An 18,156-nucleotide genomic window follows, 5' to 3' on the forward strand; every position below is an offset into this window, starting at 1 on the left:
CTATACAACATGTGCAGTACAGTAACAATAAATCAACTATACAAACAGTTGTTTCCAAAATAACTCTCACACCTGACAGGGCTTCAATGGGCTGACTGGAGGGGTGGAGGGTGGACACGGGGGTCCCCTTGTCCTCGAAGGCCACCCTGGGTCCATTGGGGGCCCCGTCACAGTCGATGAGGCCCTGGTTGCGGCCATCAGCATCGATGAGGGGACGGCCCTTGGAGTTGACGCCCAGGTCAATGAATTCCTCGAAGCTCCAGGGGCCAGGCTTACCGTTCAGCCCCGGGGCCAGCTTGTTAGAGTCCTCGTTCAGGAACTCTGAGCCCCCCACTAAACGAACCTTAGGCACTGGACTGGAGGGGAGAGAGGGAGTGAATGAAAGATGCCTATAGCCAAAAATAATCCTATATCATTGTGTCTAGAGCATTTGGGAGTGGTATACCTTGTGTGGGTGTGTGTCATACCTAACAGCCAGAGGCCCCTCAGCGGTGGTTCTGTTGTTCTCCTTGTTGTCTGCCTCCGGTATCCCGTTCACGCATCCCAACGGCTCCTCCCGCACTCCCATTGGTTCGCTGCGGGCCAGTCCACGCTCCAGGTCGTCCGTCTCCAAGGCAACATCACCGGGCTGGGTTGACTCGTCGTCTGCGGGGACAAATAAGCAGATAACTCAATATGCACACTCACAAACAGGAGTGGTGTCTGTGCAAACAGACAAGTCAATCACATACAGTGTATGCACTCACTAGGGATGTGACGCCTGGACAATTTTTCTTAAAGTTTAAACTGCCATTTTTGTATCTGTGTCCGTTAAAACCAAGAAAAATTTATCAACAGTTTAGTCAATTCACAACAATCTATCAGTATAGGCAGGTCAGCCACCAGACAGTCAGAACCGTGTACTAGGCCTATCTATCAGTATAGGCAGGTCAGCCACCAGACAGTCAGAACCGTGTACTAGGCCTATCTATCAGTATAGGCAGGTCAGCCACCAGACAGTCAGAACCGTGTACTAGGCCTATCTATCAGTATAGGCAGGTCAGCCACCAGACAGTCAGAACCGTGTACTAGGCCTATCTATCAGTATAGGCAGGTCAGCCACCAGACAGTCAGAACCGTGTACTAGGCCTATCTATCAGTATAGGCAGGTCAGCCACCAGACAGTCAGAACCGTGTACTAGGCCTATCTATCAGTATAGGCAGGTCAGCCACCAGACAGTCAGAACCGTGTACTAGGCCTATCTATCAGTATAGGCAGGTCAGCCACCAGACAGTCAGAACCGTGCACTAGGCCTATCTATCAGTATAGGCAGGTCAGCCACCAGACAGTCAGAACCATGCACTAGGCCTATCTATCAGTATAGGCAGGTCAGCCACCAGACAGTCAGAACCGTGCACTAGGCCTATCTATCAGTATAGGCAGGTCAGCCACCAGACAGTCAGAACCATGCACTAGGCCTATCTATCAGTATAGGCAGGTCAGCCACCAGACAGTCAGAACCGTGCACTAGGCCTATCTATCGGCAATCAAAAGCTGTATCCCACAATTTCTTGGCTTGCAATGTCCAAGCCGCGCTGCTTCTTTACACAGCGCGCATCCAACCAGGAAGCCAGCCGCACCAATGTGTCGGAGGAAACACTGTGCACCTGGCAACCTGGTTAGCGTGCACTGCGTCCGGCCTGCCACAGGAGTCGCAAGTGTGCGATGAGACAAGATATCCCTACCGGACAAACCCTTCCTAACCCGGACGACGCTAGGCCAATTGTGCGTCGCCCCATGGACCTCCCGGTCGCGGCCGGCTGCGACAGAGCCTGGGCTCGAACCCAGAGTCTCTGGTGGCACAGCTAGCACTGAGATGCAGTGCCTTAGACCACTGCGCCACACGGGAGGCCCTGGCTAGGATATTCTATGTGCAAAAGACCGAAGACTGAACACACACACACACTAGCATCATTAGCGAAGACAGAGGAAGAGGCAAAGAAAGAGGTTTCACTCTTGCCAAAATCTGTCCAAAAAGGTCTTATTTATTTTGGAACTGAGCTCGTCACCTGCTTTCCACCTTTGGGACAACAATTCCCATTGTTAGGGTGGAGACATGAGTGTCTCGTCATCATATACAGAACTCTGGCCAAGAGCAGGCGAGCCAGGGTAAGAGAGAGGGACGAGGGGGCAGGCAGAAAGAATGTCTAGGAAATCTGTGTCTCACAATGTCTTGATTTTCTTGCCTTGCAAACTCACCAAAGTAGCCTAAAGTTGGCCCCTTCCACTTTGTTTTTATTTAAAGGACAACCTTCCCCAGGCCTTCATAGCCAACCATCTAGTTAGGCTATGACACAGAAAATAATGTGTTATAATAATATGATAACTGCATTGTGATTTAAATGTGGTATAAAAAAAAACTGTAAATATAAGGATCCCAACTGTGTTTAAACATTTGAATGTTTAAACGTTCACACCCCTAACACACGCTAGAGCTGGGATGACATACTGAAAATGATTAACAACGACCACTTACCAAAGGCATTTTACTGATATCGATAACTGGGATAAATAGCCTATACCAGAGAAATGTGAAGTTTGAAATGAAAGAAGTCTGCTAATTTGGGAAATTTCTAACAAGACAGTTGATGGTTACATCTGAAGTAGCAGTAGTAGCAAGTACTCATTAAAGTTAATCGTTCTATTTATCGCTATAACTCAGTCCATTTATGGGATTTTTGCCCATACTGCCCAGCTGTCTCACACACACACCCCATTGTGTCAAAGGGATGGTTAAGTGAGGACAGTTACCCTTGGTTTCGACACAGTTGGTTTCTTCTTCGCCCTCCTCCTCTCCCTCTTCATCCTGTATGTCTTTCTTATCCTCATCATCATCATCATCATCATCATCTCCTCCCTACACAGGACACATGGACAGAGTGCCAGTTAAAATATGTATCAACTAGTATGTGGGAGGATTACTGGATGTTTTAATCCAGCTGATTTGGCTATTGTGGAAAGCAGTTTCCATGGAGATATCAGAGCTTGAGAAATGTGAACTCACCTTTTCTTGATCCCCTTTTCTGGTTCTCTTCATGATCTCCTCAATTCTCTGCAAGTCGAAGAGCAACAGGGAGATTCACGTGAACAATTTCTGGCAAATTACACCCTGCAGACATGCTCAATGTAAAACAAGTTATAAAATGTTTGAATGGTTGGGCTGCCTTTAAGTTCAAGTGTTGGTATACAGGGAGTGGATGCAGGTGCTATTTTCACTGAGTGTGCATGATGAACAGGCTACTGAAACATCCAGTCAACGTATGCAGTGTGTATGATCAAGCATGCATGATGTGATGGTGATTCTCCACCCACCTTCTTCCTCTCCATGCGTTCCTTATGGTTCTGGGCCATTACCCTCTCCCTCTCAATGCGGACCTTCTCTGCATCAATTGCAGCCTGAGCCTCCGCCTCTTCACGCTGCGATTGGACAAACAGGTGGTCAATCACAAGCAACCAATCAAACTATAAAATGACACCAACAACACTGTCAATGTGTGTCCCTACCTCTTTCTGTAGCTCAGCCTGTCTCCCGGCCTCCTCAGCCTCCAGTCTCTCTCGGTCTGCCTCGGCCATGAGAGCGTCCTCCTCCTCCTTTTTCTTCTTCTCCTCCGCCAGCCTCCTCTCCTCCTCTAGGCATTTCAATCGTGCCTCCTCTGCCAAGCGTTTCTCCTCCTCCTTCCTCAGCCTGTAGATAGGATAGGAAAGGTCAATGCCCCCCCCCACAGAAAGATGGAGACCACCTGAAAGTGTTCTAGCAGCATGCCTCCTTACTTCTCCTCCTCCTCTCTCAGTACTCGGAGTGCCTCTTCTCTCTCCTTCTTCTCCCGAGCCAGACGGCGGTTCTCGGCAAGGATCATGGCGGCCTCGGCTGCAGAGTTGGTGCCCGCCATGGACTTCTCTGAGAGACAGATAGGAGCCACACAGGAGGTTAGTAAATGTATTGTTTCATTAAAAGGAAAAATCCACCCAAAACCATTGCTTTAATTTAGAGAGTGTTAAATAACACTAATATATGTGAGAACAATATTTTTTGAGAATTAACTTGCCATCTATGGTATCGTATAGCTTTGGAATCATCCCATTGAGGAAAATAGGCTGAGAAGGGATTGCATGACGATTAGCTTAGCAACCGCGTGACACAGCATGACAACGTGAACGCGATTGGTCAAAAGTCTACTGGGTGGGGCGTTATACATTCCTTCATTCATTGGATTCCTATCTCCTTTCTATAATATCTCTGGCAACGTCGCCATGCAATGCACCCTGGACTAAAGAGGTAGACAAACAGAAATAATGTGCTAGACCCTCTGTTAAATTACATTTCTCCAGGGAGGAATATTGCAACTTAGAACTTCCAGTGTAGTGATAGCGACTATCACAACGCTACGGATTTCTGCCTGCTTCACCGCCAATCACTCAGATACACATGAAAACATGAAATGACCCAGGGAATTGATAAATCACTCAGATGCACTAAAACCACAAAATGTAAAAAATTGTGAACCTTTGACATAACCAAGCCACAACATAATAACCACAAGAGCAGGCATAGCACTACTAGAGCACACACACACAGAGAGCGACACACAGAGAGCGACACACAGAGAGCGACACACAGAGAGCGACACACAGAGAGCGACACACAGCCATCTCTGTGGCTTCTGGTCATAAAAAGATATACTGCAGAATAAGTCCCATTGGGAGCAGTGAGGGCCTTCAGCGCACACACACACAATCCATTAACCCTCTCCTTAACTATCTCCTAATGAGTTATACAGTAGTAGTACAGGACTCCAACCAGAAGGGGGTACTAGACCTCTAGGGCTAACAGCATGGAACTACAGCATTTACAGCTCCACACTAAGCTGCTGCTGGGGCTGCCATGTCCCTTTCCCTTGCTAATGAACCGCACAGGAGCCCACTAACACACTGTGTTGAAACAGCTATTAAGCCATAGATCAGGGTTCCCCAACTGGCAGGCCGCGGGTTTTTATTTGGCCCTCTGTTGGACATTTTTTTATACCAGGAAATCAGGTCCAAGTTAATTTAATTTGGGAAATTTCCAGTATTTCCACGTTTAACAGAGATCATCATATACATATTATATCTGTTTGGGCTTCTTGCGGTCAATTTGCAGTATACAAATCATTTATAATTATGTTCTGGCCCCCGATCCATCCACTCAACAAAATAAATATGCTGCTGAATCTAGTTGATGATCACTGCCATAAATCATTTAGATACATCCGGATAGAGGACAGAGCAGAGGCTGATGCTCTTTATGGGAACTCAGTAATACAATACAGGGTTTCCAACACACTGCCTCAGGGGCTTACAGTATAGGCTCCCTCTCTCCTTATTCGAAGAAAGTGAGTCTCAGAAGACAGATTGTCAGCGTTGGTTCTTGATTAATCTGAGCTCGGCAAAGTCCTTAAGTGAGATTTCAGCCTTATGTCATGACTGTGGTACTAACAGATGGAAACAGCTAACTCAGCTCAGAGAGAAAGGCCATCTCAGTGAGGTTGTAGGTTCTCTTTGCTCACCGTCCTTGTCTTTGGTCTTAGTGGAGGATGTGGGAGCAGGAGTCGGTGTTGAGCTGGTCTGGGGGGGCTCTGGGGACTGGGGGGCCACAGCCTGGATGGGACACAGGTCCTTTGGCTTGGAGTCTTTCTTCCGCAGGGTGGGGGGGCCGGTCGGGGTGAGGGCCGGTCTCTGGATGGGTGGTGGCTTGGCCGAGCTGGGCTGAGGGGATGGGGGCTTGGCCGAGCTGGGTTGAGGGGACGGGGGGCGATGTTTGGTACCTCCGGGTGACGGGGGACGGTTACGGGGGCTTTGCCTGTAGAGGGGAGACAAGATTTGACAGTTTTATCAATTATCCAACAAATCTAAACTATTTCAATAGTACACAATTAAACAAGAAACATCTAATATTGTTTAATATCCAATATTGTTAACACATTTTCTGGGGGAGAGCTGTGATGTCTTACTTTGCTGCACTGGGGGAGGGGGTTCTTTTGCTGGCGGGGAGGGTGGCAGGGGAGGGCGAGCGGTGGCGTCCTGCGATGTTGGAGGGCGAGGCGGGGCGCTTCCCTCCGGGCGACAAGAACCGTTTCTCCTTCTGTCATTCCACAAAGAGAGAGGCAATTCAGTCCATTACGTCATCCGGCTAGGGTATCCTTAAAATAACACGTTGGATTAACACTAGAACAGCAACCCTTCATGAGAATACAGTGAACCAGTAGAAGTGGATCGATAACATGGAGTGACCAGATAGCACCTGATCCATGACACAGACAGTCTCCCCATGTGGTCTCAGAGTGTCCCCCCCTACTGCAGCACACAGCAGGCTTTAAATAACATCACAGGTGTGGGCAAGTCTGATTCAAATATATCCATTTATAAAAAGCCCGTACCACAAGAGGGGTATGCTGACCGGCACAGCAAGGACACCCACACCTGGTAACACAGAAGGTCACACACGTAAACTGACATGCATGCCAAACTTAGGAGGTGTGTGTGTACAGCTATAACTATTTAATCAGGGTTTATCTGAACACTGCTTAGTAAAAGAGCAGGGTGAATTTAGTTCTAAACTGTTTCCTTTTTGTGGGGTAGAAATTAGAGGTCGTCCGATTTTTCGGAATGGCCATTTATTTAGGACCGATTTCAAGATTTCGTAACAATCGGTAATCGGCATTTTTGGACGCCGATTATGTTGCAATTCACGATGAGATTGCGTGCCAGGCTGACCACCTGTTATGCGAGTGCAGGCAGCGAGGAGCCATGGTAAGTTGCTAGCTTGCATTAAACTTATCTTATAAAAAAACAATCAATCAATCTTGACTAGAGGTCGACCGATTATGATTTTTCAACGCCGATACCGATTATTGGAGGACCAAAAAAAGCAAACATAACATAATAACACACATAAATACGAGCCTTAGGTCATTAATATGGTCGAATCCGGAAACTATCATTTCAAAAACAAAACGTTTATTCTTTCAGTGAAATATGGAACCGTTCCGTATTTTATCTAACGGACGGCATCCAAGTCTAAATACAATGTAATTGTCATTATTACAAGTAAAAAAAAGTGTTTTTTTGTTGTTGTTGAAATCGGACGATTTCGGTATCGGCTTTTTTTGGTCCTCCAATAAATCGGTATTGGCGTTGAAAAATCATTATCAGTCGACCTCTAATACATACCCCAACCAGAAACCATGGATTACAGGCAACATCTGCACTGAGCTAAAGGGCAGAGCTGCCGCTTCCAAGGAGCGGGATTCTAACCCGGATGCTTATAAGAAATCCCGTTACGTCCTCTGACGAACCATCAAACAGGCAAAGAGTCAATACAGGACTAACATTGAATCGTACTACACCGGCTCCGACGCTCGTCGGATGTGGCAGGTCTGGCAAATGTGAGCAAGACCTTTAACTTCTTATGGCTGGAGGGCAGTATTGAGTAGCTTGGATGAATAAGGTACCCAGAGAAAACTGCCTGTTACTCAGGCCCAGAAGCTAAGATATGCATATTATTAGATATATTTAGATTTGGATAGAAAACACACTGAAGCTTCTAAAACTGTTTGAATGATGTCTGTGAGTATAAGATAACTCATATGGCAGGCAAAAACCTGAGAAAAAAATCCAACCAGGAAGTGGGAAATCTGAGGTCTGTTGGTTTTCAAGTCTTTGCCTATCCAAGATAGTGTAAGTTTAGTCCGATTGCACTTCCTAAGGCTTCCACTAGATGTCAACCGTCTTTAGAACCTTGTTTCAGGCTTCTACTGTGAAGGGGGAGCGAATAAGAGCTGTTTAAGAGGTCTGGCAGAAGGCCATGAGCTAAGTCATGCGCGCGGCCGTGAGAGTGAGCAGCGTTCCTTTTCATTTCTAAAGACAAAGGAATTGTCCAGTTGGAATATTATTGAAGATTTATGATTAAAAACATCCGTAAGATCGATTCTATACATCGTTTGACATGTTTCTACTAACTGTAATATAACTTTTTGACTTTGTCTGGACTAAGTGCCTGCGCCTCGTGAATTTGGATTTGTGAACAAAAAGGAGGTATTTGGACATAAATGATCAAATCAAATTTTATTTGTCACATACACATGGTTAGCAGATGTTAATGCGAGTGTAGCGAAATGCTTGTGCTTCTAGTTCCGATAATACAGTAATAACCAACAAGTAATCTAACTAACGATTCCAAAACTACTGTCTTATACACAGTGTAAGGGGATAAAGAATATGTACATAAGGATATATGAATGAGTGATGGTACAGAGCAGCATAGGCAGGATACAGTAGATGTATTGAGTACAGTATATACATGAGGTGAGTATGTAAACAAAGTGGCATAGTTAAAGTGGCTAGTGATACATGTATTACATAAGGATGCAGTCGATGATATAGAGTACAGTATATACGTATGCATATGAGATAAATAATGTAGGGTAAGTAACATTATATAAGGTAGCATTGTTTAAAGTGGCTAGTGATATATTTACATCATTTCCCATCAATTCCCATTATTAAAGTGGCTGGAGTTGAGTCAGTGTCAGTGTGTTGGCAGCAGCCACTCAATGTTAGTGGTGGCTGTTTAACAGTCTGATGGCCTTGAGATAGAAGCTGTTTTTCAGTCTCTCGGTCCCAGCTTTGATGCACCTGTACTGACCTCGCCTTCTGGATGATAGCAGGGTGAACAGGCAGTGGCTCGGGTGGTTGATGTCCTTGATGATCTTTATGGCCTTCCTGTAACATCGGGTGGTGTAGGTGTCCTGGAGGGCAGGTAGTTTGCCCCCGGTGATGCGTTGTGCAGACCTCACTACCCTCTGGAGAGCCTACACTGTTGTGGGCGGAGCAGGTGCCGTACCAGGCGGTGATACAGCCCGCCAGGATGCTCTTGATTGCACATCTGTAGAAGTTTGTGAGTGCTTTTGGTGACAAACCGAATTTCTTCAGCCTCCTGAGGTTGAAGAGGCGCTGCTGCGCCTTCTTCACGATGCTGTCTGTGTGAGTGGACCAATTCAGTTTGTCTGTGATGTGTATGCCGAGGAACTTAAAACTTGCTACCCTCTCCACTACTCTTCCATCGATGTGGATAGTGGGGTGTTCCCTCTGCTGTTTCCTGAAGTCCACAATCATCTCCTTAGTTTTGTTGACGTTGAGTGTGAGGTTATTTTCCTGACACCACACTCCGAGGGCCCTCACCTCCTCCCTGTAGGCTGTCTCGTCGTTGTTGGTAATCAAGCCTACCACTGTTGTGTCGTCCGCAAACTTGATGATTGAGTTGGAGGCGTGCGTGGCCCCGCAGTCGTGGGTGAACAGGGAGTACAAGAGAGGGCTCAGAACGCACCCTTGTGGGGTCCCAGTGTTGAGGATCAGCGGGTTGGAGATGTTGTTGAATACCCTCACCACCTGGGGGCGGCCCGTCAGGAAGTCCAGTACCCAGTTGCACAGGGCAGGGTCGAGACCCAGGGTCTCGAGCTTGATGACGAGCTTGGAGGGTACTATGGTGTTGAATGCCGAGCTGTAGTCGATGAACAGCATTCTCACATAGGTATTCCTCTTGTCCAGATGGGTTAGGGCAGTGTGCAGTGTGGTTGAGATTGCATCGTCTGTGGACCTATTTGGGCGGTAAGCAAATTGGAGTGGGTCTGGGGTGCCGGGTAGGGTGGAGGTGATATGGTCCTTGACTAGTCTCTCAAAGCACTTCATGATGACGGAAGTGAGTGCTACGGGGCGGTAGTCGTTTAGCTCAGTTACCTTAGCTTTCTTGGGAACAGGAACAATGGTGGCCCTCTTGAAGCATGTGGGAACAGCAGACTGGTATAGGGATTGATTGAATATGTCCGTAAACACACCGGCCAGCTGGTCTGCGCATGCTCTGAGGGCGCGGCTGGGGATGCCGTCTGGGTCTGCAGCCTTGCGAGGGTTAACACGTTTAAATGTCTTACTCACCTAGGCTGCAGTGAAGGAGAGTCCGCATGTTTTCGTTGCAGGCCGTGTCAGTGGCACTGTATTGTCCTCAAAGCGGGCAAAAAAGTAATTTAGTCTGCCTGGGAGCAGGACATCCTGGTCCGTGACTGGGCTGGATTTCTTCTTGTAGTCCGTGATTGACTGTAGACCCTGCCACATGCCTCTTGTGTCTGAGCCGTTGAATTGAGATTCTACTTTGTCTCTGTACTGACGCTTAGCTTGTTTGATAGCCTTGCGGAGGGAATAGCTGCGCTGTTTGTATTCGGTCATGTTACCAGTCACCTTGCCCTGATTAAAAGCAGTGGTTCGAGCTTTCAGTTTCACGCGAATGCTGCCATCAATCCACGGTTTCTGGTTAGGGAATGTTTTAATCGTTGCTATGGGAACGTCATCTTCAACGCACGTTCTAATGAACTCGCACACCGAATCAGCGTATTCGTCAATATTGTTTTCTGACGCAATACGAAACATGTCCCAGTCCACGTGATGGAAGCAGTCTTGGAGTGTGGAGCCAGCTTGGTCGGACCAGCGTTGGACAGACCTCAGCGTGGGAGCCTCTTGTTTTAGTTTCTGTCTGTAGGCAGGGATCAACAAAATGGAGTCGTGGTCAGCTTTTCCAAAAGGAGGGCGGGGCAGGGCCTTATATGCGTCACGGAAGTTAGAGTAACAATGACCCAAGGTTTTTCCACCCCTGGTTGCGCAATCGATATGCTGATAACATTTAGGGAGTCTTGTTTTCAGATTAGCCTTGTTAAAATCCCCAGCTACATTGAATGCAGTCTCCGGATAAATGGATTCCAGTTTGCAAAGAGTCAAATAAAGTTCGTTCAGAGCCATCGATGTGTCTGCTTGGGGGGGGATATATACGGCTGTGATTATAATCGAAGAGAATTCTCTTGGTAGATAATGCGGTCTACATTTGATTGTGAGGAATTCTAAAATCAGGTGAACAGAAGGATTTGAGTTCCTGTATGTTTTTCATCACACCATGTCTCGTTAGCCATAAGGCATACACCCCGCCCCTCTTCTTACCAGAAAGATGTTTGTTTCTGTCGGCGCGATGCGTGGAGAAACCCGCTGGCTGCACCGCCTCCGATAGCGTCTCTCCAGTGAGCCATGTTTCCGTGAAGCAAAGAACGTCACAGTCTCTGATGTCCCTCTGGAATGCTACCCTTGCTCGGATTTCATCAACCTTGTTGTCAAGAGACTGGACATTGGCGAGAAGAATGCTAGGGAGTGGTGCACGATGTGCCCGTCTCCGGAGTCTGACCAGAAGACCGCCTCGTTTCCCTCTTTTTCGGAGTCGTTTTTTGGGGTCGCTGCATGGGATCCATTCCGTTGTCCTGGGTGAAAGGCAGAACACAGGATCCGCGTCGCGAAAAACATATTCTTGGTCGTACTGATGGTGAGTTGACGCTGATCTTATATTCAGTAGTTCTTCTCGACTGTATGTAATGAAACCTAAGATGACCTGGTGTACTAATGTAAGAAATAACACGTAAAAAAACAAAACACTGCATAGTTCCCTAGGAACGCGAAGCGAGGCGGCCATCTGTCGGCGCCGGAAGTTATACATGATGGACTTTATCGAACAAAACAAACATTTATTGTGGAACTGGGATTCCTGGGAGTGCATTCCGATGAAGATCAAAGGTAAGTGAATATTTATAATGCTATTTCTGACTTCTGTTGACTCCACAACATGGCGGATATCTGTATGGCTTGTTTTGGTCTCAGAGAGCTGTACTCAGATTATTGCATGGTGTGCTTTTTCCATAAAGCTTTTTTGAAATCTGACACAGTGGTTGCATTAAGGAGAAGTACATCTTTAAACAGGTCAACATTCACAAGGCCGCAGGGCCAGATGGATTACCAGGACGTGATTTCCAAGCATGCGCTGACCAACTGGCAAGTGCCTTCACTGACATTTTCAACCTGTCCCTGAGTCTGTAATACCAACATGTTTCAATCAGACCACCATAGTCCCTGTGCCCAAGAACACTAAGGTAACCTGCCTTAATGATTACCGATGTCTGCAGCCATGAAGTGCTTTGAAAGGCTGGTCATGGCTCACATCGACACCATTATCCTAGAAACCAAAGACCCACTTCAATTTGCATACCACCCCAACAGATCCACAGATGAGGCAATCTCTATTGCACTCCACACTGCCCTTTCCCACCTGGACAAAAGGAACACCTACGTGAGAATGCTATTCATTGACTACAGCTCAGCGTTCAACACCATAGTGCCCTTAAAAGCACATCACTAAGCTAAGGACACTGGGACTAAACACCTCCCTCTGCAACTGGATCCTGGACTTCCTGACTGGCCGCCCCCAGGTGGTAAGGGTAGGTAACAACATCTGCGACGCTGATCCTCAATATTTGGGGCGTGCTCAGTCCCGCACTCCCTGTTCACTCATGACTGCAAGGACAACAGTGGTAGGCCTGATCACCGACAATGATGAGACAGCCTATAGGGAGGAGGTCAGAGTCCTGGCCGTGTGGTGCCAGGATAACAACCTATCCCTCAACGTGATCAAGACAAAGGAGAGGATTGTGGACTACAGGAAAAAGGAGGACCGAGCACACCCCCATTCTCATCGATAGGGCTGTAAAGGAGCAGGTCGAGAGCTTCAACTTCCTTGGTGTCCACAACAACACCAACAAACTAACATGGTCCAAGCACACCAAGACAGTTGTGAAGAAGGCACAACATTTGAAAAGAGGGCACCTATTCCCCCTCAGGAGACCTCAAAAAGTTCTACAGCTGCACCATTGAGAGCATTCTGACTGGTTGCTTCACTGCCTGGTACGGCAACTGCTCAGCCTCCGACCGCAAGGCACTACAGAGGGTAGTGCGAACGCCCCAGTACATCACTGGGGCCAAGGTTCCTGCCATCCAGGACCTCTATACCAGGCAGTGTCAGAGGAAGGCCCTAAAAATTGTCAAAGACTCCAGCCACCCTAGTCAGAGTGTTCTCTCTGCTACCGCACAGCAAGTGGTACCGGAGCGCCACGTCTTGGTCCAAAAGGCTTCTTAACAGCTTCTACCCCCAAGCGTTAAGACTTCTGAACAGCTCAAAGGGCTACCCTCTTTTACACCACTGCTACTCTTACTATCTATGCATAGTCACTTTAATAACTCCACCTACTGTACATGTACATATTACATTGACTAACCGGTGCCCCCGCACATTGACTCTGTACCGGTACCCCCTGTATATAGCCTTGCTACTGTTATTTGACTGCTGCTCTAATTATTTGTTATTTAATATTTTTTTGTTACTTAACACTTACTTTTCTTAAAACTGCATTGTTGGTTAAGGGCTTGTAAGTAAGCATTTCACTGTAAGATCTATCTATACCTGTTGTATTCGGCTCATGTGACAAATACAATTTGATTTGATAGGCCCAGGGTGTTGCCTGCGCCGTCTGTGTGTCCTGCTCTGCATGGCCTGAACCAGCCACAGCCAGCCACTCCAACTATACTCAACCTGTTGTGGGCTCCTTTGTCTGTCTGTGACAAAGGCACTCCTTCATATCCATGGAGGACCATGGAGAAAGGACAGAGGGCGAGAGAGCCAGGCAGTGGAGGACACTGAACGAATCAAAGCTTGCCTCAGGCTGCATGGAACATGTCTCGAGGCTAACATGACGCTGCTAATGCCCAATGAACCTACTTGGGGGCTAAAACACTTGAATGCAGTAGTGGCATCCTCGTCTTACTGAATTGTTTGGTAAACATCTCTAATGCAACAAGAGTGAAAGAAGCATTTCTCTAGTGAACAATGGTCTTCTCCCCAATGGACAACGAAGGTATTCAATTTAATTCAGACTTGTCTGAGTTGTGAGAGAGCAGCGGGATTCTGAGCAAACAGCTTAGTATTATGGATGGATAACCCACAGGGCTGCTTTGACTGGCAAATTATAGAGGATGTACGCATATAATTGAGTGACATTTGTATACTGGGGTTATTTTGTCCAACATCATTGCAGGTTTGGCGAGAGTGTTATCACCATGTTCCTGTAACTAAATCCTGGTGTCTAAAGGGCTTCTGGGAAAGACAACCCACACACCTTTACATGATCTACATTTCCACTGTCTCCTTCATTTATTTTTGATGACCTGGGAGGGGACTGTACTTGCTAAGAACACAAAAACTATGCATGCATAGCCGACTGCCAAGTCGCTACAATTGAAATATAATCACACCCCATTAACCTCGAGTGCAGGGGGCAATATTTTGATGTTTGAATGAAAAACGTACCCAAATTAAACTGCCTATTTCTCAGGCCCAGAATCTAGAATATGCATATAATTGTCAGATTAGAATAGAAAACACTCTAAAGCTTCCAAAACTGTCAAAATATTGTCTGTGAGTATAACAGAACTGATATTGCAGGCGAAAACCTGAGGGAAATCTAACGAGGAAGTGCTGTTTTTCCTGAAACCTCTGTTCCATTACATGCCTTCCCTCCATTTATAGGGATATCAACCAGATTCCTTTTCCTATGGTTTCCACATGGTGTGAACAGTCTTTAGACATAGTTTCAGGCTTTTATTCTGAAAAATGAGCGAAAAAGATCACATCGCGTCAGTGGAAGGCTGGGTGCCAGCGGTGTTTTGCAGCAGACATTTTCTCTCTCACCCCTATTGAGAGAAATATTATCGATTATTTATTGTAAAAACAACATGAGGGTTGATTATAAAAAAAACTGACATGTTTCTACGAACTTTACGGATACTATTTGGAATTTGTCTGCCCCGTTGTGACCGCTCGAGCCTGTGGATTTCTGAACATAACGCGCCAACCAAAGAGGTTTTTGGATTTAAAAATAATCTTTATGGAACAAAAGGAACATTTATTGTGTAACTGGGAGTCTTGTGAGTGCAAACATCCGAAGATCAAAGGTAAGAGATTCATTTTATTGCTTTTCTGACTTTCGTGAACAATCTACTGTGTTGCTAGCTGTTTGTAATGTTTAGTCTGCTGAGAGAGATGTCCTAACACAAACGCTTGGATAGCTTTCGCCGAAAAGCTTTTTTGAAATCTGACACGCCAGGTGGATTAACATCAAGCTAAGCTGTGTTTTGCTATATTGCGAATTCATGAAAATAAAAAATAAAAATTGTAATTTAATTTGGCGCTCTGCAATTCAGCGGATGTTGATGAAAATGATCCCGCTAACGGGATGGGTGCACCAAGAAGTTAACAGGTTGTCATCATGCACATGAACACATTAGTTCTAAGTGCTCTACGTTTGCACCACTCCACTAATTCGGTGTCTTCCATTGGTCCATTCTATTAATGCTAATTCTATGTCTTCATGACGTCTCACCAGTGAGGGGTTCAGTTGGTCTGCCGAGGCCGAGATGGGCAGGGTGGTGCTCTTCTGCCGGTCGATGCTGCGGCTGCGCACGGGTCCTCGCTGCATCAGGTGCAGGGGGCTGGGCGAGGCTGAACGAGGACACAGGTGACACTCTGGTAAAACACTCACAGTCATCGTAGCGCAGGGAAACCAGCCAATGGGAGCACGGGTAGAAGCAGCCGAGTTGGGTGAGCAAAGCAGAGGCATGGGGGGGGGGGGGGGGGAGCAATGGAGAGAAAGAGTAGAAAGAGAGGAAGACAATGGTTTGGGGGATAAGAGCACAAAACAACCTATTGTTAGATTATGGTAGCACGCAGTTGGTTGTTGAAGCATTGGGGATAAACTGGAAGTGGAAGGGCTGGAGGGTGGAGCCAGAGAGAGGCAAGGACAGACAGACTGGCATCCCCTGATTGGTGCCAAAGCTCCGGTGCTGCTCATAGCAAAACACATCGACAACACGGCAATGAGCACATCGCCACAGCAGACACTGAACACATCGACACAACACGGCAATGAGCACATCGCCACAGCAGACACTGAACACATCGACACAACACGGCAATGAGCACATCGCCACAGCAGACACTGAACACATCGACACAACACGGCAATGAGCACATCGCCACAGCAGACACTGAACACAGCGCACATACAACCCACCACCGTCACAAAATCACCACATCAAAGCAGAAAACGCTGGCAGCGCTCACACACACAGTAGTCTATAAACACCCTAAACCATCACTATCCAATAGCAACACTCAAGCACGCTGGAGGAGTGCATTCATTTCTAGTATTCATTCATGGTGATGGGTGGGAAAGAAATTGGTAGTTACATTTCGGGGTATACATTTAGAGAGAGCGAGAGATATATAGCAATATTGTTTTTGACAATGTCACAATAATTTTGCTCTAATGGCTGGACCTGCACCAAAACTCCAGTATATATATATTTTTTTGAGCCAAATTGTTTTCATCACTTTTATTTCCATGACTGATCAAAACTCGTTTTCTCATGGCTCGCTTGAATCTGCAGCAGACATATGGTGAGCAAAATGTTTGGAATATCGAATCACAATACATATAGAATCGTGAAAATCACAATATAGTGTATATCGTATCGGCACCTAAGTGTTGTGATAATATGGTATCATGAGGTCCCTTGCAAAAACTCCCATCCCTATTCAATCATATTCTTTGTTTCATCTGGTCATTTCAGGCTTTCTAGCATTTGCTGTTTTTTAAAAGACAGAGTTTTAGGGGCTTAGTCTAGTATGCCAATGCCACACACAATATTATATCCAGCTTGAATCGAATCCAAATCAAAAACCCAAAAGTTGAATAGGACAAATCCTTCACAGAGAATGATGTACGTCAGCCACAACCCTGCGTATTCCAGTAGCTAGCCCCTCTAGAAGGGTGCTAATGAGTAAGTCTTTCATACAGAGTCAGTGTAAGCTGCTGGTCTGTGGTTTGAGACTCTAGTTCTTAATACCGTCTAGCAAGTCCCCAGCTCCCAGGGTTCATTGACCAGTTACCAGCACAAACACTCAATCGCTTAGGCAACCAGCTGCGGACTGCACTGGGCCCACAAGAAAGTAGCTTAGTGCAGCTCCCAGACAAGACTCTACACACACCCCAGCCAATTGTGTCTGAGCTGTGAGTGCATGTGAGCAGATCCTGCACCTGTATGTGTGGCGCCCATCTACATATGTATGCACAACTTTGTGATCTCAAGTGTACTTTTACTGGATAGCACATTCTGTTCAAGACATGAACCACTGAGCAAGCAAGCCCCATCAACAGTGATATAGACACCGCAGCCTTTAGACACCGCTGGACTGCAGCCTTTAGGCACTACAGCCTTTAGACACCGCTGGACTGCAGCCTTTAGACACCGCTGGACTGCAGCCTTTAGACACTACAGCCTTTAGACACCGCTGGACTGCAGCCTTTAGACACTACAGCCTTTAGACACCGCTGGACTACAGCCTTTAGACACTACAGCCTTTAGACACTACAGCCTTTAGACACCGCTGGACTGCAGCCTTTAGACACTACAGCCTTTAGACACCGCTGGACTACAGCCTTTAGACACTACAGCCTTTAGACACCGCTGGACTGCAGCCTTTAGACACTGCAGCCTTTAGACACTGCAGCCTTTAGACACTGCAGCCTTTAGACACCGCTGGACTACAGCCTTTAGACACTACAGCCTTTAGACACTACAGCCTTTAGACACTACAGCCTTTAGACACTGCAGCCTTTAGACACTGCAGCCTTTAGACACTGCAGCCTTTAGACACTGCAGCCTTTAGACACTGCAGCCTTTAGACACTGCAGCCTTTAGACACTGCAGCCTTTAGACACCGCTGGACTGCAGCCTTTAGACACTACAGCCTTTAGACACCGCTGGACTGCAGCCTTTAGACACTACAGCCTTTAGACACTGCTGGACTGCAGCCTTTAGACACCGCTGGACTACAGCCTTTAGACAACGCTGGACTGCAGCCTTTAGACACCGCTGGACTGCAGCCTTTAGACACTACAGCGTTTAGACACCGCTGGACTGCAGCCTTTAGACACTACAGCCTTTAGACACTGCTGGACTGCAGCCTTTAGACACTACAGCCTTTAGACACTGCTGGACTGCAGCCTTTAGACAACGCTGGACTGCAGCCTTTAGACACTACAGCCTTTAGACACTACAGCCTTTAGACACTGCTGGACTGCAGCCTTTAGACACCGCTGGACTGC

General features: G+C 46.8%; 1 protein-coding gene across 31 annotated transcripts in view; it reads right to left on the reverse strand.

The window, feature by feature from the left end:
• LOC110504938 (uncharacterized) overlaps positions 1-18,156 on the reverse strand; it is a 50,873-nt gene that overhangs the window by 3,577 nt on the left and 29,140 nt on the right. For 18 of the 31 annotated variants that reach the window (XM_090219615.1, XM_090219613.1, XM_090219605.1 and 15 more), the window contains 10 exons: positions 15,370-15,488; positions 6,028-6,158; positions 5,584-5,876; positions 3,812-3,938; positions 3,545-3,725; positions 3,353-3,457; positions 3,045-3,092; positions 2,792-2,897; positions 468-645; positions 73-356 (listed from right to left, as the gene is read on the reverse strand). In XM_090219615.1, the coding sequence (XP_090075741.1) occupies positions 73-356; positions 468-645; positions 2,792-2,897; positions 3,045-3,092; positions 3,353-3,457; positions 3,545-3,725; positions 3,812-3,938; positions 5,584-5,876; positions 6,028-6,158; positions 15,370-15,488 (1,572 nt within the window). Of the gene's footprint in view, positions 1-72; positions 357-467; positions 646-2,791; positions 2,898-3,044; positions 3,093-3,352; positions 3,458-3,544; positions 3,726-3,811; positions 3,939-5,583; positions 5,877-6,027; positions 6,159-15,369; positions 15,513-18,156 lie in introns of all 31 variants that reach the window. The other 13 variants (XM_021583830.3, XM_036969583.2, XM_036969577.2 and 10 more) reach the window with 1 other exon arrangement.

The sequence above is a fragment of the Oncorhynchus mykiss genome, chromosome 25, assembly GCF_057628025.1.
Source record: "Oncorhynchus mykiss isolate SJ-2025 chromosome 25, ASM5762802v1, whole genome shotgun sequence".
Taxonomy (NCBI): Eukaryota; Metazoa; Chordata; class Actinopteri; order Salmoniformes; family Salmonidae; genus Oncorhynchus; species Oncorhynchus mykiss.